The following is a 27,803-nucleotide window of genomic DNA, read 5'->3' on the forward strand; positions in this document are numbered from 1 at the left end:
TCAATATATTATTTTTTAATAATTCAAATATAACAGCACATTTTTAAACAATACCACACTTAACTTTTTCTAAAAGTTAAAATCTTCACACAAAGATTGTCTGAAAAAAAGATGGTCATTTTAAACAAAATATAACTGGATCCTGAAACCAAATTCTATAAAAATCTGATGAAAGGAAAAAAGTAAGTAATAAATTCCAAGAATTACCCCATATCCACCATCACTGCATCCTCCCAAGTCAGGGTTTTGAGTCCACCCTCGCTCTAAGGGAGCGAGGGTGGACTCCAAACCCTGACTTGGGAGGATGCCATCACTGCTTAAGAACATATACTTTATGTTTTGCCACAATAATTTCTGGAGAATATGAAGAATTCTATCTGTTGATTATTATAAAACCTTGGATACAATTTTTTGTTTATTATGAAACCTGGGATACAGAAATTTCCATTAATACCATTATTCAAGGACCACAATTTTAATTAAAATTCATTTTAATTGTAAGTCAATAAAAGCTAACATTTATTACAGCAGGTTGAATAGGCGTAATTTCGATTTCAGTACAAATCTAGGTAGGCTATTGAGTAGCTTAAATAGATCTGCACTACATTTATACCATTGAACACCTGTGTGATCTTTTAGACAACAGACCCTTTCGTGCTAACTGTAAGATGGTCGATGAGCATGCCTTTCGCGTGGAAAATTCTTTCGTTCATTCCGAATAGTAATAATATAATATAGTATTCATTTGGAATGGTAAAAATGTAATATCTTAAGAATTAATCACAATCATCGTCTGAATATAGCTGCAATATTGCTGCTCGGACGTTAAACCCAAACAAACAACAAATAAACAACAATTATTCACTTGTTTGCATGTAAACAAAATTGTAAAACAGATTTTTCATTTAATTTAGGTTTATATCACAACTTAATTTGTTAAGATATTTACTAAAAGATCCATCATTTCAGAACAAACATTTTTTCATATTTATCAGCTTCCATCAGTTTGCTTTACATAGATGTATTTACCTGTGCGCAATACATATAACTCATAGCTATAGTGAACACCAGGCGCGTAGCTGCAGTTAGGCAAAAAAGCTTTTGCCTGCACTTAATTTTGCCATTTTTTTTTTGGAGATAAAATACATCCAGGAGAGGCATAAATTATGCTCCAAAACGCTATCTCCTCGGAGCTTCGGGGGGGGGGCTTCGCCCTCCTGGACCTGCTGGGGCCTTCAGCGGCCCCCAGATCCCCTGCCGTAATTTTGCCTACACTGTAATTGTCAATATGAAACCCTTGATTAAAACACGTTTCTGATTTAAATAGTAATCAGCCAGGTGTAAAAATTAAATGCTTATCAGGAACAACTGTTATATCAATCAAAATATAACACAAGTTCCTTATTACTGGAACAAATATAATACTGAAGGAAAAAATATTCCATGACAGAAATTCTGCAGAACATATATTATTATAACATTGTTTCTTTTGGGAATATATATTATCAGGAACAAATATACGTTGACAGTGTGACTTATGAGATGACCCCTAGTTTGTTCACTTATCAACTCACTAAGGCCAATCAAATAATTGTTAAAATTTCTATTGTTACTGGTGCATTATGGGGCATCTCAAATATCTTTTCACAGGAAACCAAAGAAAATAAAAGCGAGTTATTTAAATTACTCGGCAGTCTTTCTAGATTTGTATTTAAATTGGAATCACCCCTATTCAAGCTGCTGTAAAATCAAAATAACAAATTAAAACCTTCAATTAAAAAAGGTGGTTGTTCAATTTTAAATGATTGTAATCTCTGAAAAGAAAATGCTTTGCAGGGAACAGCTGGGCACGACCCTATACAGTTGGGTCAATTTATGTGTCAAGTTTGAATTTTGATTACTATTAGACATTTGACACAGGATCGGAATTTGACAAGAATCGAAGTAGTCTCTTTTTTGGTCCCTTATTCCTAAATAGTTCCAGTCCAAACCTCCCTTGGGATATGGCACCTTGTAGTACAATTTCACGGCATTTAACTCCTTTACTCAGTTATCATCCAGAAACACAAGAGGCTCCCAGGAGCCTGAATGGATCACCTGGTTAAATTTTTGCCCTTCAAGGGCAATATCTCTAACAAGTAGTTGTTCAACAATTTTGACTCGAAGAAGGCTTAGGCAGGACTTATCATAAGAATAATTTTCATTAATTGAAAGTTTCATTCTATCTATTATAGTTGTTAACTGGCTGAAAACTGCTAAAAACCCCGTTTTTTGCCTTTCAAGGGCAACAACTCTAACAAAGAGTCATCTGAAAAGTTTAATCCCCACAAACATTTGTAGGCCTTATCATAAGGATAATAACTTTCATTCTATCTCTCATAGTTTTCAAGATATTGGCTGAAAACTGTAAAACAACCTGATTTTTCACATTTCCAAGGCAATAACTCTTAAATGGAATCATCAGACAACTTTTGATCCCTTGGAGGCTTTTGTGGGCCTTACAATAAGGATCATTTCAGCAATTGAAAGAGTTTGGCTTAACCCAATGGTTTTGGAGAAATATGTGAAAAATCTTCTGACTGACCCCTTTGTTCTATTTTTAGTAACAGCAGCCAACACGGATAAAAAATCTCTACAATATTTCTATGAAAAATACCCCAAGGAACATTTACATCAAATTTGGTTCAATGAGTTTCAGAGGAGAAGATTTTTGAAAGAATTAACATTACAAATAGCAAAATAACATTGGAAATGGGCAATAACTCCAACATATCTGAACATATTAAAATGAAAATTTGCACAATGATAGATCTCATCATGCTGGACACTTTTACCCAGTCTAAACCTACCGTTTTTGGAGATGTAAGCAAAAAACTACTGTCCGACCCCTATGGCAGATCAAAAATCCCCTCCTCAGTTCTATGCAGGCTACCCCAAAGAACATTCATAACAAGTTTGGTTAGGTAATGTCAGAGGAGATTTTTGAAAGGAATAGAATTAAAAATAGCAAAAAAGCATAAAAAACGTGCAATAACTCCAACATGGCTGAACAGATTAAAACAAAAATTTGACTACAGATAGATCTCATCATGCTGAACACTTTTATTCATGTTAGAATTTGGCTTAACCCCTTGGTTTTGGAGATATATGTGAAAAACTAATGTCTGACTCCTTTGTTCTATTTTTAGTAACGGTGGCCATGTTTTTGGCAGATCAATAATCCCCACACCAGTTCTATGCAGGATACCCCAAGAAACATTCATACCAAGTTTAGTTCCAATTGATTGAATGGTGTCAGAGGAGAAGAGTTTTGAAAAATTGTTAACGACGATAGACAACAACGACGTATGCAAAGTGATGACAATAACATGGCCAGGTGAGATTAAAAGGCATTAAATGGCCTTCCACAAATAGAAATTGATCTTATCCACTATAGCAAAATGTGTAACAAAATAAAGAATTCCAGAAGTAAATATGCTGCAATCAAATGATTCTGTTATTGAGGACAAGATCAAATTCTAATAACCCAAATTCAAATGTCAATGAAGCACAACAGAAAATATAATGTTTCAACATAAAAATAGATATAAATCCCATGAAAAAGAACTTAACAGTGAATCTGTATCTTATCTAAAGCATTGCCAATTAAAACTGTAATTAACAGGTTTATAACAATTCTTCTTATAAATCAGACCAGTATGGTAAGAGTCTTAGGGCTTGCAAGTCACATTTTTAATTCATTTTTTATCAGGAATTTCTATGTGAAAGCATTCAAAACCAAAGATCGGTTTGTATTTAGTTTAAAACTTCCAGGTACATCAATATGAAGCATAGTTGTCACAGTTTTTTATTTTGTATAATAATCAAACTTTTTATAGTTCAGAAAAAGTTAAGCATCATATTTTTATCACGATATTTATTTGGTTTTTGTTGATAAGAATGGAGTCTAAACTCTATTAACAATTATGTCCAGTCCTATGCTTTTGGGCAGGAGATCAGGTTCCATTCTCGTAAATTCACCGAGTTTCATGACTAACTTTACAAGCCCTATGTAGAAGTTTTTGTTTGCTTTATACACTGTACTTTAACATTTTGAACTAAATTACAGATAGAATGACCATAAATCACACTTCAACATCACAATTACTATCCCACAATATATTACTACTGACATGTTCATAAGTGTTTCTTCATCAACTCAAAGGCATGTTCATTTACTAACAGCATTATTGCACCACCTACAAGAGCAAAAACAACTCAATTATAAATATAAATGTACACACTTCAGATTCAAATATTTTTGTGAGTATCAATTTGTGGTTTTTCAGGAAAAAAAAAGGCAACACCTATATTTCCTGAAAACAGCATGAATTGCTCACCTGGTTCAAGGGCAATAACTCTAACAAGGAGTTGTCCAACAATTTTGACTCAAAGAAGACTCAAATCATTTCATCAACTAAAAGTTTCATCCTATCTATAATAGTTTTCAAGATATTGGCTGAAAACTGCTAAAAAACACAATTTTTTTGCTTTTCAAGGGCAATAACTCTAACTAGGAGTCCTGCAACAACTTTGATTCCCACAAACTTTTGTCTGTCTTATCATATGAGTAATTCAGCAATAGAGTTTCATTCTAGCTATCAGTTTTCAATATATTGGCTGAAAACTGTAAAAAACATATTTTTCACCTTTCAAGGGCAATAACTCTTATACAAGGAGTCATCTGACAACTTTGATCCCTTAAAGACTTTTGTAGGCCGCATAATAAAGATCATTTCAGCTTATGAAAGAATTTGACTAAAGTATAGAAACTGTCGAAAAAGTTGCATAATTTAAAAATAGCAACAAAAAAAAGGGTCAAAAAAGAGCAATAAATCCAACATGGCAAAGGTCTCACTATCCACTTCCAGGTCAAATGGCCACCCCCCACCTATGTAGTACCAATAACACAATGAAACTAGACATATGCATGTAAGTGCATTATTTGTGTGTATTATAATTATAAGTAGTCAAAATAAAGCTGAAAATGTGTACTTAAAAATCATATATGTAATTAACTACATACTAAGTGTATGAATATTGTTTACATGTGTGAGTAATTTGCCTCCATGCTGTCAGTTAACAGAAAAGGTAAATAATGTGGACTTTCAGTATTATTTATTCAAGTAAATTTTGTGAAGAATTTCTATAATTATTGTACCATTAGCATAATGAATTTGAAAGCCTTATTTTCCCAGCTTTGTAATGGTATGCAACTTTAAGATGTCATTTGTCCTGGGAATTCAAAGTGAAACTTTTTTAACATGTAAAATAATTGGAAGTTGTTAGTGAAATCAAAAAGTGAATACTCCAAGCTTTGATTCTTTACATGGCACCCTTAATAATTAGAATTATCTCAATTTGCAACCATTAAAAAATAATTATTTTCTTTCATAAACACCTTCATATAATTATTATAGCAAGTTTCATAAAAATTCTACTGAGCAGTTTGAGGAGGAGATATGCTTACCAGCTCCTATTCAGAAATCTTGAAGATTGATTACTGTAAAGGTATTAATTTTTGCGGTTGCTAATTTTCACGTATTCTGTCAAGTAAACATATTCAGGGGTATCAATTTTTGCGGATTGAAAACATGACAAGCCTGATATGGTGTTGAAAATCAATTACGCTGGTACAAAAATTGCAAAAATTAGTACATCACGAAAATTAACCCTTTTACAGTACCCCTTTTTGACATTTTGCCAGCATCAGACTAATATCATCTTGCTTCATGTACCTCTTCCATGTCTGGTCACTGGATTACATTCTTTTGATTACCGCTAGAACCTTGGTTTCCTTGATTACTCTTCCATATGCATGTAGTACTTAACCTGCATATGAAGTATATTGATCAATATCAATATATTGATCAATCCTAACCCAAAACAAATGATTTGTAGGGAGAATACTGATTGAATTCACTTACCTGGTCCCAGTCGAAGAACTTTGGGAAGCAACCCTTTATATAAGGCAAGATATCTGAAAAACATGTTATCTAAAACAAGATCTTGAATAAAATGCTCTGCAGGACACAGCATGCTACTGCCACATAGATCAAATCCTGAACAGTTTAAATAAGTACAGTTTTTTTTGTATGGACACAAAATTCAAACTTGGTACAGCTCTTAAATTGGAATGAAATTAAAAATGTTTGACAAAGAACAGTTAAATTTGCCGTTATAAAACATTTCATGAGAATTAAGCAATTTAAAAAATCATGAAAAAGTTATTCGAACTCCTTTTTGGCTCTTAATTCTTTTAGGGGAAAGGCCATAAGGTTTTCTTTATTTCCATCAAAATCTTCCTTTAAGATATGGTACCTAATAATTTCATATAGTTGTTTCATATAGAAAGATGTTTGTTTTAGGCCCCTTTTGCCCCTGAATTTCTTCATGATTTCAGTAACCATCAAAAAACAAATTCTAGCCTATCATTGGTGGTATGGAACTTTATCATACAATTTCACAGGGATCCATACACATATACTTTAGCACAGATCATATTCTTCTTATGGATGGGACCATTGGATTTTGTTGTTTTTTTTTCTATTATACATTTTATCAGCAGCAGCCAAAGTAAATAGAGAAGGACAGTCAAGTGAAGTCCTACCTAATCTCTGAAACACAAATGGCCAAAAAATCATTATATCAGATGTGACATATTTCAGAAATGATGCATGTAGCTATAAAGGGATTGTTTGAAGTCTTAATGCAGACGCATGTCATGTATTATAGGAAATCTCACATATTCCCATTGGTTGAGACATAGTAGGGCATTATCAACAGTCAACTGTTTAGTACAAATAGAGCTGTCCCTCATACTGGTGTATGCAAAGATTAAATTATATTGAATTATGTCATATATTATACTATTTATGATAATATATACATGTACTATTAAATTTGAAAATCTACATTGTTAGATAATGGGAAAATTTTGAATCAAAATTTATTTCTGTCCATGGCTGAGTAAAAAAGGATTTTTGCTAAATTTTGGAATAATGTTTTTTTTTTCATTGCACCCCATTGCTAATAAAATAGTTGTTGCCTTAAGTTACATGATTTAGTTTTATAGAATACTTGCTTCTGGTCCTGTTTGACTCTATTCTAAAACAGTATGCTTGAGACATATAGTTAAATTTAATAAAATGCTTGTTTTTTCCCTTTTTGGTTCCTTATTTGAAAACCCTTAACCCATAACTCCCAAAAAACATTTACTGATAACCCCCAAAAACTGTTAACCCATAACTCCCCAAAAATGGTTGACCCATAACCCCAAAAAAAACATTAACCCATAACTCCCAAAAAACCATTAACCCATAACCCCTCAAAAAATGTTAACCCATAACTCCCATAACACTGTTAATCCATAACCCCCAAAAAACTGTTAACTCATAACCCCCAAAAAACCGTTAACCCATAACTCCCCAAAAACCATTAACCCATAACTCCCCAAAAAACATTAACCCATAACTCCCAAAAAAACTGTTAACGCATAACTCCCCAAAAAAACCATTAACCCATAACTCCAAAAAAACAATACCAAATTCCCTTTTGTGGTTTGTAACTTAGATGTAAAATTTTGTCAAGATCCACAAACCAATATTTAATTCTTCAAATAAAAACCCAGTGCCTACTGACAATGACAGTGACATGGACAATGCTTCATACTATTATACACTTTAAAAAAACATAGGTAAGGCTGTACTACACAGTTCATTTCGGGTGCATTGTTTTGTTTTGTACACAAAACTGACTTTGACTTAGAAATAAAGTTGAAATTTGGTGGGTTTAATGATCAAATGTAGTAAAGTATTTATCCCTAGACAGATATAATATTTGAGATACTTAAATTCATAAAGATATCAAGAATGTTTCAATCCTCTGTGGGATTGGAGTTTCTCGTAAGCACCAAGTTGCTTATTTTCTATGATAACTATTTTTGTAACATAATTTTGACAAGTCTTAAATTAACATATGTCAGCAGCCTATAGAACTTTTTGTCTAGGTAAAGAAACCATTAGGATAAGTCTTTACAATGGGTAAGTTAAAAATTTATGTTATAACAGGGCCAGAAATGGATACAAGCCTATACCCCTTTGAAAGTTTTAATAGAAAGGTGCTAAAGTGTGATAGGTATGATATACCTTGCAAAAACAGGAACAATTTTTTACATGAATATTTTACACATCTTAGATATGATAATGAAAGTAAATTTATTCCTACCCTTCTTCTTTATATACAGTTAAAATTGTTGCAAAACAAGTTCTGTATTTAATTTGGCCAGGTACAGGCTGGGGACCTTGTATACGACTCTTTGCTACATCAAAAGGAATATTTATACATGATCCAAGTACTCCAGCTACTAAACCAATACTAAACTTTCGTAGAAAATCAGCCACTGGGTCCTAAAAAATAGAAATACTTTGAGCAAGCATAAAAGAATAGCCTTTGCATTCTTTCAACTTATTCAAACCACTTGTTCAATTATCTACTTTTGCTGGGTTCCAAAAATCATTTTCCAATAAATACCTCTCTTCATGCACATCAACATTTGAAACATAACATAAAGTAAGATTATTCCTTTTGCAGCCACTTGACAATATTGGTTTTTCTCTTTGTGCACACCTACTAATAATCCCTAAACTTATACTTGCAGGGTATTGAAATTCATATGTTCTGAAGTCAATACAAAATATATATTTTAATTTTGTCTTTCCCCATTTTTTTTCTTATCTTTATTCAAAAACTATCAGGATCATTAAGTTGCTCATATTACGTTTTTGTCAGTTGCACCTGCTTTTATTGAGTAAAATTAAAACCAAACAATAACATGTTGACTCTTTCTCTTGAGAATACCGGTAAACATGATTGATCAAAGTTACCTAGACCCTAGCCATTTTACTTTTGCACAGGTGACTCAAAAATAAGAAATCTGTCAGCAACGGCTTGCTAATAATATCCTCACTTTCAATCACAATATAAGGAAACTAAACAAAGTCCTTGATAAACAGGAAATTGTTGTCAAATTTGTCCGAAAATAGATGCAACCATATGGCATACCTACAGGAAGAATGTGATAAAATTTTAAGCCACTGTGATGAGTAGTTGCTGAGAAAAATGCAACGAAATTTCAACTTTCAAAAATATAAAGTAACACTTCTTAGAGTATGCAGATTTGCAAAGTTTTATGCAAGGACCATTGGACAGATTACGTTTTAAATTCCATACCAATCTAAATGAATAATTATCTGATCTTTTGTTACATCAACATTTTGTCACATTGAGATAATGTTAACAGGTTTTCTTTAGAAAAAAAGAGTGTAAAAGTGAAATTTTGGTGTAGCACATAAAACTTAAAGTTAGTAACTTTGGAAGAAATCAGCAAAGCGGAACAAATTGTAAGCATCAAGGTAGATTGACATACGAAAAATCAGCTCAATATCTGCAAGTGTTAAGAAAAAAGTGAGGAAAACTTAAATTTCAGTAAACTCTGACAAAAATCAGTGAAGTGGAACAAAACGTAAACTTGTTCTGTAACTCATCAGGGTAGACTTATAAACAAAAAATCAGCTCAATATCTTCAAGCATTTTAAAAAAAAAAGTGCGGAAAACTAAATTTCGGTAAATTGTTCAAAGTTCAAGGGCCATAACTCGGACAAAAATCAGCGGAGCAGAATAAAATGTAAACTTGATATGTAGACTCACATACCAAACATCAGGTCAATATTTGCAAGCATTTGGATAAAAAAGTGTGAAAAATTTACCGAAATTTAAGCTTTCAAAAGTTCGAGGGCCAAAACTCACACAAAAATCAGCGAAGTAGAACCAAACATAAATCTGATTTGTAACTCATCAAGGTTGACTCGCATATAAAATATCAGCTCAATATCTGCAAGCGTTTAGAAAACAAGAGGCTCCCAGGAACCTGAATAGCTCACCTGGTTGAACTTTTGCCTTTTAAGGGCAATAACTCTAACAAGGACTTGTCAGACAATTTGACTCCATTTGATTCATTGGACACATTTGTAAGCCTTATAATAAAGATCATTTCAGCAATTGAAAGCTATTGGCTAAACCTAACAGATTTGGAGATGTATGCAAAAATCTGCTGTCTGACCCCATTGTTCTATTTTTAGAAATGGCAGCCATGTTTTTTCAGCGATCAAAAATCTGTCATTTCATTAAGGATACCCTATAAAACTAAAATGTCAACTTTCATTGAATTCAGTAGAGCAGTTTCTGAGAAGAAGATCTTTTAAAGTAATAACATCATAAACAGAAAAAAACGTCCAAAAAGAGCAATAATTCCAACATGGGTCAACAAATTTTCACCAAAATTTGACTACAGATAGATCTCTTCATGCTGAATAATTTTACCCCATGTCTGATTTTGGTTAAACCTAACTGTTTTTGATACATATGCAAAAATCTGCTATCTGACCCCAATGTTCAATTTTTAGAAATTGCAACCATGCTTTATAACATCCAAAATACAAATGGTCATTTTGTTAAGGATGCCCTTTAAAACAAAAATACCAACTTTCATTGAATTATGTAAAGTAGTTTTTGAGGAGATTTTTTAAAATAATAACATTAAAAACAGCAAAAAACGTCCAAAATGGGCAATAACTCCAACAAGGGTCAACAGATTTTCACCCAATTTTAGCCACAGATAGATCTCATCATGCTGAACACTTTTACTATTGTCGGAATTGGCTAAACCTAACACTTTTGGAGACAAATGTGAAAAACTACTGTCTGACCCCTATGTTCTATTTTTAGCAACGACGACCATGTTTTTCAACGGATCAACAATCCCCACCACACTTCTATGCAGGATACCAAAAGAAACATTCATACCAAGTTTAGTTCCAATTGGTCAAGTAGTTTCATAGGAAAAGAGTTTTGAAAAATTATTAACAATGATGATGGACGACGACAAACGCCAAGTGATGGCAATAGTTCACATGGCCTTTGGCTAGGTGAGCTAAAAAGTGTGGGAAAACAAATTTTCTTTCCAGTCAGACAGACAGATGGATGAACGGACTGAGGTACAGAGTGCAAATCTAAAGTCCAAAAGCTTTAGCCAATGGGGGACTAAAAAATTAATCAAGTCCTCAGTAAACAGGAAGTTATTGTCAAATTTTTCCAAAAATGGACCCCACCATAAAGTATACCAACAGGAAGACTATAATAATATCTCAAGCTGCTGTGTTGAGTAGTTGCTGAGAAAAATGCAATGAAAATTTCAATTTTCAAAAATATAAAGTCAAAACATAACTGAAGTCCTCGGTAAATAAAAAGTTGTTGTCAAATTTTTCCATAAATGGATCCCACCATATGGCATTTCTACAGAAAGAATGTGATAAAGTTTCAAGCCACTGTGATAAGTAGTTGCTGAGAAAATGGTGACAGAAAAAAATTGTTACGGACACACAGACAAGGGTAAAATAGTATACCACCTCCCTTTCAAGCAGGGGTATATGATATTGATCCATCAAAGAGAAACATTAGGCAACCTTTAATTCCCTTATACCTCATATTCTGGCACTAATCCTTTAACATTGTGATAAAAGCTGAAGTAAACCATATTGAAGACACCATTACGGCCCAAAGTTCCAGTAAGTCCTTTGTTTAAACCTCTTGATCCCAATCCATCCTTTCTCACAATTTCACGAGCTGTCTGGAAGGTACTCTTTTGCTACAAAAGAAGAAAATAAAATGCTTTGAAGGTTTCAGCTTGATACAACTGCTGAAGTTGAACCCTGGATTGAACAAACCATTAGATCTTGATAAAGTCTGAATTTCTATTGCAATAGCATATTTGCCACAGGATAAATATGTGAACAGAATCAAAGTGGCTTCTTGTTAAAAATAGTCCTAGTCACAACCCCCAAAATCAATCTCAATGTTTCAGTATGGTTCCTTATAGTACAAATTCCAAGAGATCCATTCACTTATAGTCAAGTTACTGTCCTGACATAATGAAATGCATGTTATGGCCCCTTTTTGACCCCTCATTCCTAATCAGTAAAAGTCACAGCCCTCAAGATAATCCCAGTTGTTCTTCTGTAGTAAAGCACCATGCTGTACAATTTTATAATGATATGTACAATTATAATCAAGTTATAAAAATATTATTGTACAGTAATAGATAATTAACCACATAAAGCAAGCAAAATTGAGCATTCAGCTAATTCCCCTACTGAACTAGTGAAAATATAGCATTTAATGCTGTCAGCAGTAACTATACCTGACTTCTCTAGGCGCAACATGAAACGTCTGCAGCTAGTTGAACTCTGTTCCCTTGGGGCAAGTGTGGACATATTAGTGTTTGACACACTTAAACATAGGGACTTACAGTTCATGACAGAAAACAGATCTGGATACAATATTATTACACAATATTTTGAAATGCAATTAAGTAAAAAGTTCTGCTTTCAGGGATTACTTTGTTCCCCATTATCTAAAAAATGGATAATGACAGAGTAAATATGCTAACATATTATAAAGCCCTTGTAAAGAGGAAAAAATTACAAAAAAAAATTGTATAAATCAGATTAAAATTTAGAAAAATCCTGTCCTACAAAATGTGACATTTTTGGCCCCTTTGATCCCATGTTACTCAAAAACCGTGAGAACAATTTCAATATTGGCTGAAAAATGCATGTATGGATTTCCATGAGGAAACCAACTGAAAAAAAATTCCAAAATCGGACAGGAAATAATAGTTTTCCCACTTCAGTCTTCTATAAACTAAAAATGCTAAATCCTATTCTAAATCATTATTCTTCATACAGAATTTTACAAGAAACAAATTAAAAAAAGAATTAAATAAACACCTATTTTTACCCCTTTTCATCCATTTTTTGCAGAAAAGTAGGGGCCAGTAACCCCATTTTAAATAGCAAGCTTCCTCTATTAGCAAGTAACAATTTATCAAAATTTCATGACATTTAGGTCACTGCATCTAAAGTTATCACATGTAGACAAAATAGTTAAAAACAGCATCATAACATAATACAACTACAATTTTTGCGGTCATATAAAAATGCTTTCTAAAGACATAATACAACTACAATGTTTGCTATACAAAATAAAAATTGGGGAATATCATCCCTTGTATATTACATATTTCCTATAATATCAAATTCTATTCTAAAATGGCAATACTGCAATAGCAAATGGTGAAACAAATTTCTCTGAATTTACAGTACTTAAAGTGCAAACTTGATTAATCAAATACTGACAAAATAAAACAACAACACAGCATACCTCTGACACTTTACTTCTTTCTGCTTGAAGTTTGACTTTAACAACTTCAAATGGATTTATAACAACAGCCTCAGTCAAACCCGATGAAAGCCCTGCTAATGTGAAAACCTAAGAAAAAAATTAGTTTCACACATATGAATTAATATTGACACCATTAGTTCATCATATTGTCTAGTATTTGGCTAATCCTGGTCCTTCTTGAAATATTTTGTCCATCCTATAGACAAGTTATTTGTGTCTGGTATTTTCAATGTGTTAACTTCAGATAAGACATATGTAAAAAAAGAAATCTGAAATAAACTGAAATACACATTCATTAAAAGCATGTTGTTACAAGTTTCATGACCAAGTAACCATTTCATCTAGTGATGCACTAATACCATTATCAGGAATTACTGATAATCCATTCTCCTCCAATGTATTCTAAAAAGTTAGTACACATTTAATACAAAGAGCAATGCCCCCCAATGCATTCTAACAAGTTAGTACACACTTAATACAAAGAGCAATGTTCCTCCAACGTCCCCCTAACAAGTTAGTAGACAATTAATATCAATGATGAAAAATAAAACACATTCGATGTTACAAGTCAAAATAAAATAGAAAGAGATTCTTTAATCAGTGAAAGAAACTGAGACAAAATGAATTACATTTTCTGAGAAAAAAAAATGATTATTGAAATAAAAGCTGCATTTCTACATATCCTGAGTAAATGGTAATCATTTTGACAGACATTGTTGACTTGTTTGTAAAAGTTCAAGTTCTGCTAAAATTGTAAAAGAAGTAATAAAAATTGTTCACCATCCCAAACTTGCTCAGTTTATGAACAGTTTGACACGTATTTGACACGTATTATCAATCCTTTCACTATCATTACTCTCCCTTGATGTGACGAGGGAAGTCAATTAGTATCCAGCATTTATCAATAGCCATCCAAAACTTATATCAGGTATCTCAATGACTCATGTGTTGTTTTCTCTCATAATAATTGATTTGCAAAATCTAAGACCTACTTAAGTTATGACAAAGTGTTTTGTAATCTTTTAGGGTCATAGTGATGTAAAAAATATGCATCATAATTGCTTAACTACTGGTTCCTTTCAACTGACAAAACACAAAGAATAAAAATTCCAGCATCATTACAACATCAAGTTCATACATTCATGCTGAAGCATTAATACTTTGACAGGGTTGTAATGTAAAAAAGGGTTAAAATACAAACAAAAACAAATAAATAAAAAAAACAAAAACAAAAACAAAAAAAAACAGGAACAAAAAAGGAGTCAATTTACCTCTGAAGAAAGAGGAAAAAATCCCTCCAATGCATATCTAAAAATTTAAATTACAAAATTCTTTGCATATCATTTAGATATGATTTAGAACAAATGGTGTCTGTGTTTATATGTATATTGCATTAGCAAAATATACATGGCTAATATGAATTTTCAAAAAGTGATGTTATGTTAATAAATACATTTCATTTTTTTGTTATTCCTGTCTCCTCAGCCCTAATGTTACGATACAGTAGTACCATGAATACAATTGGTTGTAGTAAAGTATGTAATTTTGTTTACTCTGTCATCTGACTAAAAAATATCAATAATTAATCCATGGCTGTTTGAAAAATGCATTAATTACCTCAATCCAAGGTCCTCTTTTATGATAGGTTACACTTTGAAATTTAAAGAAGTTGCCTGCTTCAAAATATTTCTTGAAATCTGAATAAAATTCTAATAAAATGATAAAAAAAGATATAATTAGAAATTGCCACCAATATTTTGGATTTCTAACAATAATTATAAAGAAAAAAATACATGAGTCTACGAGTAATCAAAGGAACCTACATTCCAGCAGAAATCAAAAGCTAAGGACCAGAAAACGGACATGTGCAACAAAGAACATGAAATAAACCAAAATAATACATACAAAGTAATAAAAGTAAATGAGCAGCTTGGACTCCACTAAAAACTGGGAGCATGGACAAGGTGCACCGGTAGGGTAAGCATCCTCTGCTTTTATAGAAACACTTGCCAAGTTGCATAAAAATGCTACCACTGCCTAGTATTTGGAAACAACTATGTTAGAACACACATAACTAAAAGACACCAAAAGGAAAATTGACCAGTTGTCTCAACATAACATAAATGATATGCAAATAATCCAGTTTTCATAAATCAATTTTTATACAACAGTAAAGATTTGGAAATGACCTTAATTCTTATGCATAAAGTTAAAAAATAATCAATAGTCTACAATCACAGTTAAGGATATCCTCTCCCACATGTATTGTCAGCTATAAAGATATCCTCTCCCATATGTATTGCCAACTATAACGATATCCTCTTCCATATGTATTGTCAGCTATAAGGATATCCTCTTCCCTATGTATTGTCAGCTATAACGATATCCTCTTCCATATGTATTGTCTGCTATAAAGATATTCTCTCCCCTATGTATTGTCAGCTATAAGGATATCATCTCCCGTGTGTTTTGTCAGCTATAAAGATATCTTCTCCCCTATGTTTTGTTACCTATGAGAATAACCTCTCCCATGTGTATTGTCACCTTTGAGGATATTCTCTCCCATGTGTTTTGTCAGCTATAAGGATATCATCTCCAATATGTATTGTCAGTTATAAGGATATGCTCTCCCATATGTATTGTCACCAACATGGTTATCCTCTCCCCTATGTATTGTCAGTTATAAGGATATCATCTCCCATATGTATTGTCAGCTATAAGGATATGCTCTCCCATATGTATTGTCACCAACATGGTTATCCTCTCCCCTATGTATTGTCAGTTATAAGGATATCCTCTCCCGTATGTATTGTCAGCTATAAGGATATGCTCTCCCATATGTATTGTCACCAACATGGTTATCCTCTCCCCTATGTATTGTCAGTTATAAGGATATCCTCTCCCATATGTATTGTCAGCTATAAGGATATGCTCTCCCATATGTATTGTCACCAACATGGTTATCCTCTCCCCTATGTATTGTCAGTTATAAGGATATCCTCTCCCATATGTATTGTCAGCTATAAGGATATGCTCTCCCATATGTATTGTCACCAACATAGTTATCCTCTCCCCTATGTATTGTCAGTTATAAGGATATCCTCTCCCATATGTATTGTCAGCTATAAGGATATGCTCTCCCATATGTATTGTCACCAACATGGTTATCCTCTCCCCTATGTATTGTCAGTTATAAGGATATCCTCTCCCATATGTATTGTCAGCTATAAGGATATGCTCTCCCATATGTATTGTCACCAACATGGTTATCCTCTCCCCTATGTATTGTCAGTTATAAGGATATCCTCTCCCATATGTATTGTCAGCTATAAGGATATGCTCTCCCATATGTATTGTCACCAACATAGTTATCCTCTCCCCTATGTATTGTCAGTTATAAGGATATCCTCTCCCATATGTATTGTCAGCTATAAGGATATGCTCTCCCATATGTATTGTCACCAACATGGTTATCCTCTCCCCTATGTATTGTCAGTTATAAGGATATCCTCTCCCATATGTATTGTCAGCTATAAGGATATCCTCTCCCATATGTATTGTCACCAACATGGTTATCCTCTCCCCCACGTATTGTCAGTTATAAGGATATCCTCTGCCCTATGCACAGGCACCTATATGAATATCCCCTCAACTATGCACAGTTCTGAGAAAATTTTTAAAAATTTACCAAGTAAAAAAATACTGTGCATGCCCAAGTATGGCACCATTTGGAACATTATATGCTTAAAATAAAATGCTTTGCATGACACACAAAACATCTTTATACCACAGCAGAAACCAAACCCTGACTAGTTTGGGCAAATATGGACACGCCATTCAAACTCGATACAGCTCTGGATTTTGAATGAAAACAAATCTTTGAAACAGGAAGAGAATTTGACCAGGAGTACAGTGGTTCCTTTTTGTTCCTGAATAAGTACAACCCCCCCAATGACACCTTCCGTACAATTTCAAAGGGATCCATTCACTTCACTCAAGTTATTATTGGTACAACAGAAAATGCTGGTTATTGCCCCTTTTTGGTCCTTCATTCCTAAACAGTAGAGTTTGGGTCACAACCCCCAAAAATCTATCCCAACCTTCCTGTTTTTGGAATGACACTTTATGGCAGAATTTCAGAGATCCATTTACATTTACTCAAGTCATGAAAATTCTTTTTTTTCTGGCCCTTTTTTGGTCCCTAGTTCCTAAATAGTTCAAGCCACATCCTGCAAAATCAATCCATGACTTCTTTTTGTGGGTTTCATAAAAATCAATACACTTAAACTGAAATCATTGTCCAGACATGAAGTGTCTAAAGAAGGCAATGTAAATGACAAGAACGAGGACAACAATAGCATTATACCATTATACAACTGTGATTTTTTTGTGTTCATATAAAAATGCTTATCAAATCTTTATAGTATTTACATGTAGTTCCTTTATTGCATTTGAGTGATATTACATTATTCATTATCCAATCTAGGAAATTGATCTACCAAAATAAAAAAAAAAACATTACTCTTACAAATTAACTATTCTACAACCACAATCAGAAAATAAACAAATTACTCTAAGCAGAATTATGATACTACAAACTTACAACTCCCTGAGAAAAAAAGGAACCATAGGAATACATTGATTTGTACTGTTCAAATGTGAAGAACTTGACAGCTCTCTTTGGTGTCTCTGCAAGTAAAGGTGGTAAAATTCCCTTGTAAAAAGAAAGAGCCCTATAATAAAAAAAAGAAAATAATAACAGATAATAGTAGTTGGATAAATATGAATAAATATTAAATACAGCAATGCTTTTGGACACATAAAATAGAAATATACAAGGTAAACATTCAAATTCTTTCTAAAATAACATTTTGGGGGATGCAAGTAAAAAAAAACACTTAAAACATCAAAAGACATGATTTTAACTTTTAACTTCAAATCCCAATTAAACTGGTCAAGATATATGAATTTTCACAAAGTTTAAAAATAAAATTTTGGCACTAACTCAAAATTGACTAAGGCACCGGCAAGTTCTCCAAACTTCCTTCATACATGTATAGTGAAATACTAATGGAGCTAATACTCAGCTATGGATAAAAACAAAGTGTCCAAGGATCATACAAAAACAATACATATCAGTCTTAGTGCACTATATATTATCAACTTATGAGGTACATATCTTCACTTATGAGGTACATATCTTCACTTGAAGTTCATTTTCTACAGTAGATTCAGATAAAGTTTGCCTACACAGAAATATTAGAAGTAACAACAGATACTTACCCTTCATGCCTATACATCTTCTTAAAGCAATCTGCCAAGGACTTGTATCTATTCGGATCATCTGGGCCTCTCTGGATTTGAAATCGGGTCTTTATTAAGTCCAGTGGGTGCATGATAGACACTTCCACAAAACCTGAAGTAAAAAACAAGAGGCCATCGAAAGCCTGAATAGCTCACCTGGCAAACAATGCCTTAACAATGCCTTATAAACTAAGTAAGTAAAGGTATCATGCTTTGTTAACATGTTTGACCAAACAATTGCTGGAAAAGAGCACATACTGATGAATGGTGTAATGCTGAGAAAGAACATAAAATAGAGGTAAATCATGGCTGTACAATATCCTCCAGACTTGTAGGCCTTATCATAAGGAAAATTTCTTTCCATCTATCATAGTTTGCAAGATATTGGCTGAAAACTGTAAAAAATATCATTTACACATTCCAGGAAAATAATTTTAACAAGGAGTTGTCCAACAACTTTGATCTGATGCAGACTTTTATAGGCCTTATAATAAGGATCATTTCATCAATTGAAAGAATTTGGCTACACCTCTTGGAGATACATGAGAAAAACTTCTGACTGACCCCTTTGTTCTATTTTTGGTAAAAACGGCCATGTTTATTGATGGATTAAAAATCCCTAAATCTGTTCTACGCAAGAGTAATCAAGGAAACCAAGGTTATAGCGGTAATCAAAATAACGTAAAGACCAGACATGGAAAACAGACATACACAACAAAGAACATAAAGTAACTAAAATCATACATACAAAGAAACAAAAACAAATGAGCAACTCGGATGCCACTAAAAACTGGGAGCATGGACCAGGTGCACCAGTAGGGTAAGCGTCCTCTGCTTTTCTAGAAACATCCGCTGAGTTGCTCATAAAGTCAAGTCTGGGGTAGACAAACGAGGAAAGGAAAACTATAACCCGTTGAATAAATCAGTTATCATGGTGCAGATGGATACATCATAACGATCCACGAGTTGATGATGACGACCATAAAACTTCTGTAGTGATGACTTCAATCTTGTAGCAACAAAACCCTGTTCCAGAGGCCTAATTGTTAGAGTTCTAGCGCGATATAAAAAGTCAAGCTCTGGCAAAATACCCTAAGAACATTCTTAACAAGTTAGGTTCAAATTGGTAAAGCAGATTCACAGTAGAAAATTTTTGAAATCAAAGCAAGTATCAAAATTAGCGGGAAAATGGCTGTCAAGAACAAGTTTTCATCATGCCCAGTCAACTGATACCATTTTTCCTAGAGAAAGCAAAAATCTTTGAAACCTGAGCAACTGGTGAAAATGGTCACAAAATGGCAGCCTAAAAAAAATTGAATATAGCCAGTATACTGAACTGAGAATAACATGTTTATCTTACGAATTACTTCCATCTTCATTATTCTTCTAAAGTTGAGGAAAAAATAGTAAATCAAAGTACTCATGTACTGAATCAATTTATATCGATCAGTTGAATTTTTACGCCTCAAATAATTGTCAAATTGCGAAAATGCGGAATAAAAGGAAAGTATGAGGATCAAATTCAAATGTATCTCAACACAAGCTTATTGTAATAAATGGTTAATATTGAATTATCTCAACACAAGCTTATTGTAATAAATGGTTAATATTGAACTCTTTGTTTTATTTTTAAATTCATTCTGATTACAAAGGACATTTAAAAAACACATGCACACAAAAATTCATGATGCATTGTAACAGTGCACCAGTTTATGTAATATTCAGGTTTGATATCGGTTTACAACAAACATTTAGATGAATGTACAATGTAAAATTTTCCAACATAGTGCATAATTGAACTACAAACTACTAGCTAGCCATTCTCAGTTTTTAAATATTCAGATGATTTTGACATTAGATGATTTTGTTTATATGTATGTGTGATATTAGATTATTTTGTTTTATATGTGTGACATTAGATTATTTTGTTTCATGTGTAATATTAGATGATTTTGTATTATATGTGTGACATTAGATTATTTTGTTCTATATGTATGTGTGACATCAGATGATTTTTTTAATATATATTTGTGACATTAGATGATTTTGTTTTATAAGTGTGACATTACATGATTTTGTTTTATATGTATGTGTGACAATAGATGATTTGTTTTATGTGTATTTGTGACATTAGATTATTTTGTTTTATATGTGTGACATTAGATGATTTTGTTTTATATGTGTGACATTGGATGATTTTGTTTTATATGTGTGACATTACATGATTTTGTTTTACATGTGTGACATTAGATGGTTTTTGTTTTATATGTATTTGGGATATTAGATTATTTTATTTTATATGTGTGACATTAGATGATTTTGTTTTATGTGTGACATTAGATGATTTTGTTTTATATGTGTGACATTGGATGATTTTGTTTTATATGTATTTGGGATATTAGATGATTTTGTTTTATATGTGTGACATTAGATGATTTTGTTTTATATGTATTTGGGATATTAGATTATTTTGTTTTATATGTGTGACATTACATGATTTTGTTTTATATGTGTGACATTGGATGATTTTGTTTTATATGTGTGACATAAGATGATTTTGTTTTATATGTGTGACATTAGATGATTTTGTTTTATATGTGTGACATTAGATGATTTTGTTTTATATGTATGACATTAGATGATTTTGTTTTATATGTATATGTGACATTAGATTATTTTGTTTTATATGTGTGATATTAGATGATTTTGTTTTATATGTGTGACATTAGAAAATATTTTTTATATCAATGAATGGAATTTCATAATTATTTTTCAGAAATTAAAAGGTCAAAAATAAAAAAAAAATTATATAATTAATGATCACATTTTAAATATCTACAAAATGATTTATTTTCTTTAATTTTTACATTCTTCAATTCAGAACAATGAATCAGACTTCCTGTTGACACAGGTTAGTGGCAAAGTGCTTTAAAAGAAAACACAGACTGTGTATTTCATGTAATGAAAACACGGCTGGAGATAAATACCATTATATTATGAAATGCGAGTATTTGACAATGACAGGAAAAATTATATTGAAAGAAAATACCTTTGTTAATTGTATATAATAAAACATTTAGATCAGTTATGAACCAAACACAAAAATCCAAACTGCGAAACCTACGTACTTGTGTAAAGGCAAAAAAAATGTGACAGACCCCTACAGTCTATTTTTTGTAACAGCAGTCATGTTTGTCAACAGATCAAAAATCTAAAAACCAGTTCTACACTGATAGCTGAAGGAACATTCATACCAAAAAATTAGGTTTTTATTGGCCCAGTAGTGCAGCGAAGAAGATTTTTAAAAAAAACTAGGACGATGGACACCATATGATTGCAACAGTTCACATGGCCCTTCTGTCCAAGTGAGGTAAAATTTAGGATGTGTTTGAAAATATTTTTAATTTCAATTGAATTTAAATTTCCTTTTAAAGATAAGAGCAAAGTTAAATTTTAAAAATCTTAGTCATAATAAAAAATCTGTAAAAATGAGGTAAATAAGTACAGGTCCCTAATGTATCCCTCTAAAATAAATATTTGAATAATGCATTCAGTGGCACCGGAAAATAGATTTTTAATATCTAGACAGTGATTTCAGTAGTATTTTAAGTAGCAGGAAAAAAGAAAAAGTAGCAGGTAGACTGATGAAAATTATGAAAGAGTTCACCCATTTTTGAAAACAGAGTAGCGGTCTAATTTTGCTGGTTGACGGCTTCTATTGACATATCTGCAAGAAATCATTTTCTGATAATGATTCTGTAAGGAAAAGAGATCTAGTATTGAAAAACAATCAGAAGTCCTCCTAAATGCCTCCTACTTTTTGATATCAGAAAACAGTTTCTATTATCATTAAATGGAATTTCTGACATCAGAACATTTTAAAAAGACAAAACAATTTTATTTTCTGATACCAGAAAAAATTTTTTTTACATCAGACTATGTGTATTATGTTTACCACAAGTCAATATTTTGATATTAAGAAATGTATTTTTGATAATACAAAATGAGATTTTTAAAATAAAATACATTGAATTGTGAAACAGTACCCCATAAATGTCCCACAAGTCTAGAATTTTAGAAATTAGTTCAAATAAATTCTGCAGCTATTGTGCTGACACAGTAGCCTGAAATCTCATCAACATATGCTGTAAAAAGAATTAGATTCATTGTGGGCAGACCCAGCATACACAATCTGAAGTTGTTTTTTGCATTTATCATGATTCTTCACAAATTCTACCCCTCCCCAAAAAATATTGATTACTCATTCACTTGGTGATTACATCTATTTATGCTCCCCATAAACCTGAAATCCTGGATCTGCCTCTAATAAATAGCACTAAAACAAGGGTACCTCATCGTTATGGATGACTTATCACAATAATATTTTGACTTTTAAGTTGCTAATATTGTTAGAGACTTCTTGCACTCGTAATTTCAGTACTTTATATTCGCATCTGATTTGCATAATTATATATTTATACTCCATGTAATGCTGCAGATCTTTACTGTATTTCCAACAAAGCGTCATAGTTCTGATTGCCACTGGAAATGGGGAGAGGTGGATAGGGTCGAGTAATTTAGCCTCCTGTGGCAGAGCCCTATGGTTCCTACTCTGGGAGAATACCTCAGTAGGGTTTTTTAACATGTGAGGAACATGGCATCTTTCCCAACACGGTGCACCACTATGGTTTGCGGTCAGGTTTTCCGTACTACAGCCTGACAACCCTAGCATGTAACACACCAGGGGTAACCCATTCCACCACCTGAGGCAAACAACCCAGTTGCTCTGTGGGCAGAGCACCCTAGCCCCCAGCTAAGGTTTTGAGCACTATTTAGTCACCTTTTATGACAAGCTTAGTGCTGCTGCAGGCCTATTCTTTTGACACCCCGACCTGCACGGGTCTGTTAGCATTGAACATTACCCAGTTTCCGATTCAGGCACAGGGGCTCGTTACAATACTATATAGGTCATATGCATTAGCACGGCCCCGATATCTAGGCTAAAAACCACTAATTCCACTTCCCATAGGCTTCTATGCTAATTTCACAATATTCAATGGCTTCTCTGGATTTTACCTTAACTTTAACCTGCAGAGGACTATATATCAGCATGATTCTACATATGTCAGCTCACAATCCTCAGAATGGCATGTGGGGTTAGCAGACTTGCAGTGCAGTACTGGTCACCGGAAGTGAAGGGTCTATAAATAGCATGGGAAATCCCAGTGTTTTCACAAGATAGGGGTATATTTAAAAATCATTATAGAGATTAGGCTTCACATCACAAGAAGAAAAATGCACCTATAAAATGTACAGAAATGTTTTTCCTTTCAGAAACTGTTTACATTTTTTAAATAAGATGAGAACTTTTTTCACAGCACTATGAGGAACAGGGGTAATTTCTGCGTAGGACTATTTTTGCGTACGTTCCAAATGCTCATTGGTTGAATTGGTGGTCTGTAACCTATCTACGAATATTCATTGCCAGTTGTTTAATCTGGTTCCTAATTCTGGTTCCCTGGACAATATCATAAGCGACCAAAAGATTGCTTCAACTTACCTCTTTTAAATATCATACACATGTCTATGTGTGTTTTTTTGCTTGTATAAGAACATGAAGTTTACACTAAAAGATGAAATGATCGGTTAGCATTGAATTTATGTAATATTACCCAGTTTCCAATTCAAACACAAGGGTTCGTTACAATTGTCTATGTATAGGTCATAAACGAAATATATCAAATGTAAAACAAAGAATACTCGATCACGATATTCAAAATCAATATAGCTGCCCAAGAGAAAATAATAAACTCTGCTTTTATAAAAGTTTATACAAATCAAATTGCAGATCTGCTTACGTTAATATATCCAAATTTAAATCTGACAGATCCACAATTTGTAAATTTACGATTAGTGCTCACTCTCTTGCAATTGATAGGGGACGCTACCAAAATATCCCCAAAAGTGACCATATAGTGTCATAACCATTCATTGTAAATATGTTTGAATGAATAAATATTTGTATTTATTTGTATATATTATCAGGACCCTGATATCAATATATATACCATTGCCAGTTGTTTTAATCTGGTTCCGGGAAATTGAAAACATTTCGGTCATCATGGTTATGAAAGAGTATGCAATCATATCAAGGGAACCAAAATTTAAGCGGAAGTCACCTGATTTTAGAGCATATCACATTCAAGCCATTTCGGATGTTGAAAGAATCAGTGACAGATGTACAGTTAGAGTTGTCAAGATAATTTGATCAAAATTATTGAAAACTGGCGTAAATCATAAGATAAAAATAAGTTCACAGCTGCTATATTGATGGATCTGTCAAAAGCATTTAATTGTCTACCACATGATCTGCTCCTGTTGAAATTGAAAAGCTATGGTTTGTCTGAGAATGGCCTATCTTTACTTAATATTTATCTTAATAACAGGAAGCAGTGTGTTAAAATTGGTTCTATATGCAGTCCTTTTTTAGAACATTATAAAGGGGTTCCACAGGGGTCAATTTTGGGATCGGTCCTTTTTTAATATCTTTATTAACGATATATTTCACTTTATTTCGAAAAGTGACTTATATGAATATGACAATACTTTATCATTTAGCAGCAATGATCTATAAGATATTGTAAACACTCTGGAACAGGACAGTAGTATTTTAATTAAATGGTTCTCAGACAATCATATGAAAACCAATCCTGACAAGTTTCAGGCTATTGTGATCGGTAGTAAGATTCAAGAAGAGAACATTACTTTTAATTTATATGGAAATGATATCCTCTGTGAGGATGAGGTAAATCTACTTGGTATAAAATTTGATTTTAAATTGAACTTTACTAGTTGTATCTCATGTATGTAAAAAGGCATCACAACAATTAAATGTATTAAAAAGAATTGGTAATCATCTCAGTAAATTTGGTAAATTTACAATATATTATTCTTTTATGCTAGCAAATTTCAACATTGTCCATTAGTATGGCATTTTTGTAATGAAAGCTGTACAAAAAAGTTAGAAAAGATTCAAGAAAGAGCTTTATGCTTTATTTTTAATGATGATTAAAGTACATATAAAGAGTTGTTAATAAAGTCTAAGATGCCATCCTTAAGAGTTAGATGATTAAGATTTTCAGCTACACATGTATATAAAATAATAAACAAACTTACTCCTGTACACTTACATGACAACTGTTAAAGAAAGTTCTTACTCTTTTAGGTATATAAACTTGGTGAATGTACCAATAGCACACACAACCAGGTACAGCCTGCACTGTCAGTTATGGGACAGCTAAACTATGGAACCAACTTCCAAATGACTTAAGAGGGTACATGGGACTTGATCAATTTAAAAGTCTGATAAATTAGTGGGAGGGGGAGGGATGTTCTTGAGCCTTTTTGCCAATAGTTTGGGTTACCCAACTGACAGATACAACATCATCTCCTTAAAATCTTTCATTTATTATTTTAATTTTGCTTGCATGTTTATTTTAATGCTTTTAGCCGCTTAGTAGCATCTGCTTTCAAATCTAGTCTGCATTGCTTTTCTTTTAGTGCTTTCTTGTGTGCTTGATTACTTACATGTTATTTATAATTTGTATGTCATGTTGATTTAAGTTTATGTGTATGACTTGTGTTTATTTATAAGGATTTTAAATTTTTTACACAGCTTATGTTTCGATTAGCGACTTTGAAGACTTCAGTCCGATTTTGTTTGTTTGTTTGTTGGGGTTTAAAGTCCGAGCAGCAATATTTCAGCTATATTCAGACGATGAACATGAAATTGATGATAAAATGAACATGAAATGAAAAAGGGATGGGACATAAGGACAATGGGGTCGACAGTAGGGTTCTTAAACGTGCGAGGAACGTGGCATCTTTCCCAACACGGTGCACCACTATGGTCAGGTTTTCCGTATTATAGCCTGACAACCCCAGCATGTAACACTCCAGGAGTACCCCCATTCAATCACCTGGGGCACACATCCCAGTTACTCTGTGGGCAGAGCACCCTAACCCCCAGCTAGGGTTCTGAGCACTGTTTAGTCGCCTTTTACGACAAGCTTAGCGCTACTGCAGGCCTATTCTTTTAAAACCCGGACCTGCACGGGGCGTTTGTCTTGTGTACCTACCTGCACAACCACCTGCTGCAAATTGCATTAGCCCTAAAACAGTGGGGCTTATATGCTTAGTAGTAATTTCAACCGAGTTTGTTGGTGTCATCTTTCAACTTTTTAATTTAATTACGAGTCTAATTAAACGTGAGCGGTCTCACAGTGTGCTAATTATTGACCCTAACTCCGTGGCCGTGATTTTAATATAGACAAACGCCTATCACCAACGACTACCACCTGTGCTCATCTTAGTTATGTATTAGTGGCATAAATTGTTGATATTAAGTAGGTTAACAGGGTAATAGATTACTTTAGAAGTATTTATTTGCTCAAGAATACAAGCAAGGGGATTGGACTCAATATTAGAACAAAATTTATAATAATACGTAGGTCCTGTCCCATACATACAATGATTACAAGGAACGCAAAATGACGGCAATTAAATGTTACTTAATGACAATAATAAAAATAGGAAAAGGCTATGTAAATTAACATGAACGATATGAATCTAAAACAAAGAAGAGGAATAAAGGGGATGGGGTCTGGCAAAAAGAGTAGGGGGGGGTAAGGTGAGGTCATTTTAGTATTATTTAACCTTTTAGTTCGTTTGATAAAGTGAGGAACACAAGCAAAACTATCATATGTAAGACTTTCTCGCCACCCAACAGAACTTCTATTGTTACGTTAAAACTTTGTGGTGCAGGGGGAAGGCACCCCTTCTTTTACTGTAAAATTTGTTTCATGTGTAAATTTGACAAAAAATGGTAAATAATACCCTAGTACCCACTTTTTCTGGGGAACCCCTTCTGGCCCCTTTTCAAACAGTCTGAATCCGCCCCTGAGCCTGCACATTCAACCAGTTATGGTCGAATAGCAACGGTCTAAATATAACTCTTGACGCTATTTCACTGTTTTTGTTGCTTTTTCTACACTTCTTGACGCTTCTTATCGCTTCTTGTTGCTAATTAGTGAGTCCCAAAAGCACTGCCAGAAAGCGTTTTCCTAACTGCGATCTGTCGAGTATAGTAACCAGGAATGTGC

General features: G+C 33.0%; 1 protein-coding gene across 1 annotated transcript; it reads right to left on the reverse strand.

The window, feature by feature from the left end:
* LOC148623553 (mitochondrial 2-oxodicarboxylate carrier-like) lies at window positions 1–27,083 on the reverse strand. Its single transcript, XM_088565434.1, has 8 exons — window positions 26,781–27,083; window positions 18,622–18,754; window positions 17,942–18,071; window positions 13,318–13,425; window positions 11,579–11,743; window positions 8,266–8,447; window positions 5,967–6,019; window positions 1–4,238 (listed from the first exon to the last, which is right to left on the reverse strand). The coding sequence occupies exons 1-8, from the start codon at window positions 26,869–26,871 to the stop codon at window positions 4,177–4,179; spliced, it is 924 nt and encodes a 307-aa protein (XP_088421560.1). The 5' UTR covers window positions 26,872–27,083; the 3' UTR covers window positions 1–4,176.
* Between the last annotated feature and the right edge of the window lie 720 nt (window positions 27,084–27,803).

The sequence above is a fragment of the Perna viridis genome, chromosome 2, assembly GCF_037379345.1.
Source record: "Perna viridis isolate PV_CMFRI_1.1 ecotype Kerala chromosome 2, ASM3737934v1, whole genome shotgun sequence".
NCBI lineage: Eukaryota > Metazoa > Mollusca > Bivalvia > Mytilida > Mytilidae > Perna > Perna viridis.

Excerpts from the sequence above, each read along its gene's own strand:
- LOC148623553 (XM_088565434.1), bottom strand. The coding sequence starts at position 26,871 with ATGACACCAACAAACTCGGTTGAAATTACTACTAAGCATATAAGCCCC. Across the intron at positions 18,755-26,780 it reads TGCAGCAGGTGGTTGTGCAG|GTTTTGTGGAAGTGTCTATC; the intron begins GTAGGTACACAA and ends TTTTTACTTCAG. Across the intron at positions 8,448-11,578 it reads GATTAGTGCCAGAATATGAG|GACCCAGTGGCTGATTTTCT; the intron begins GTATAAGGGAAT and ends TCTATTTTTTAG.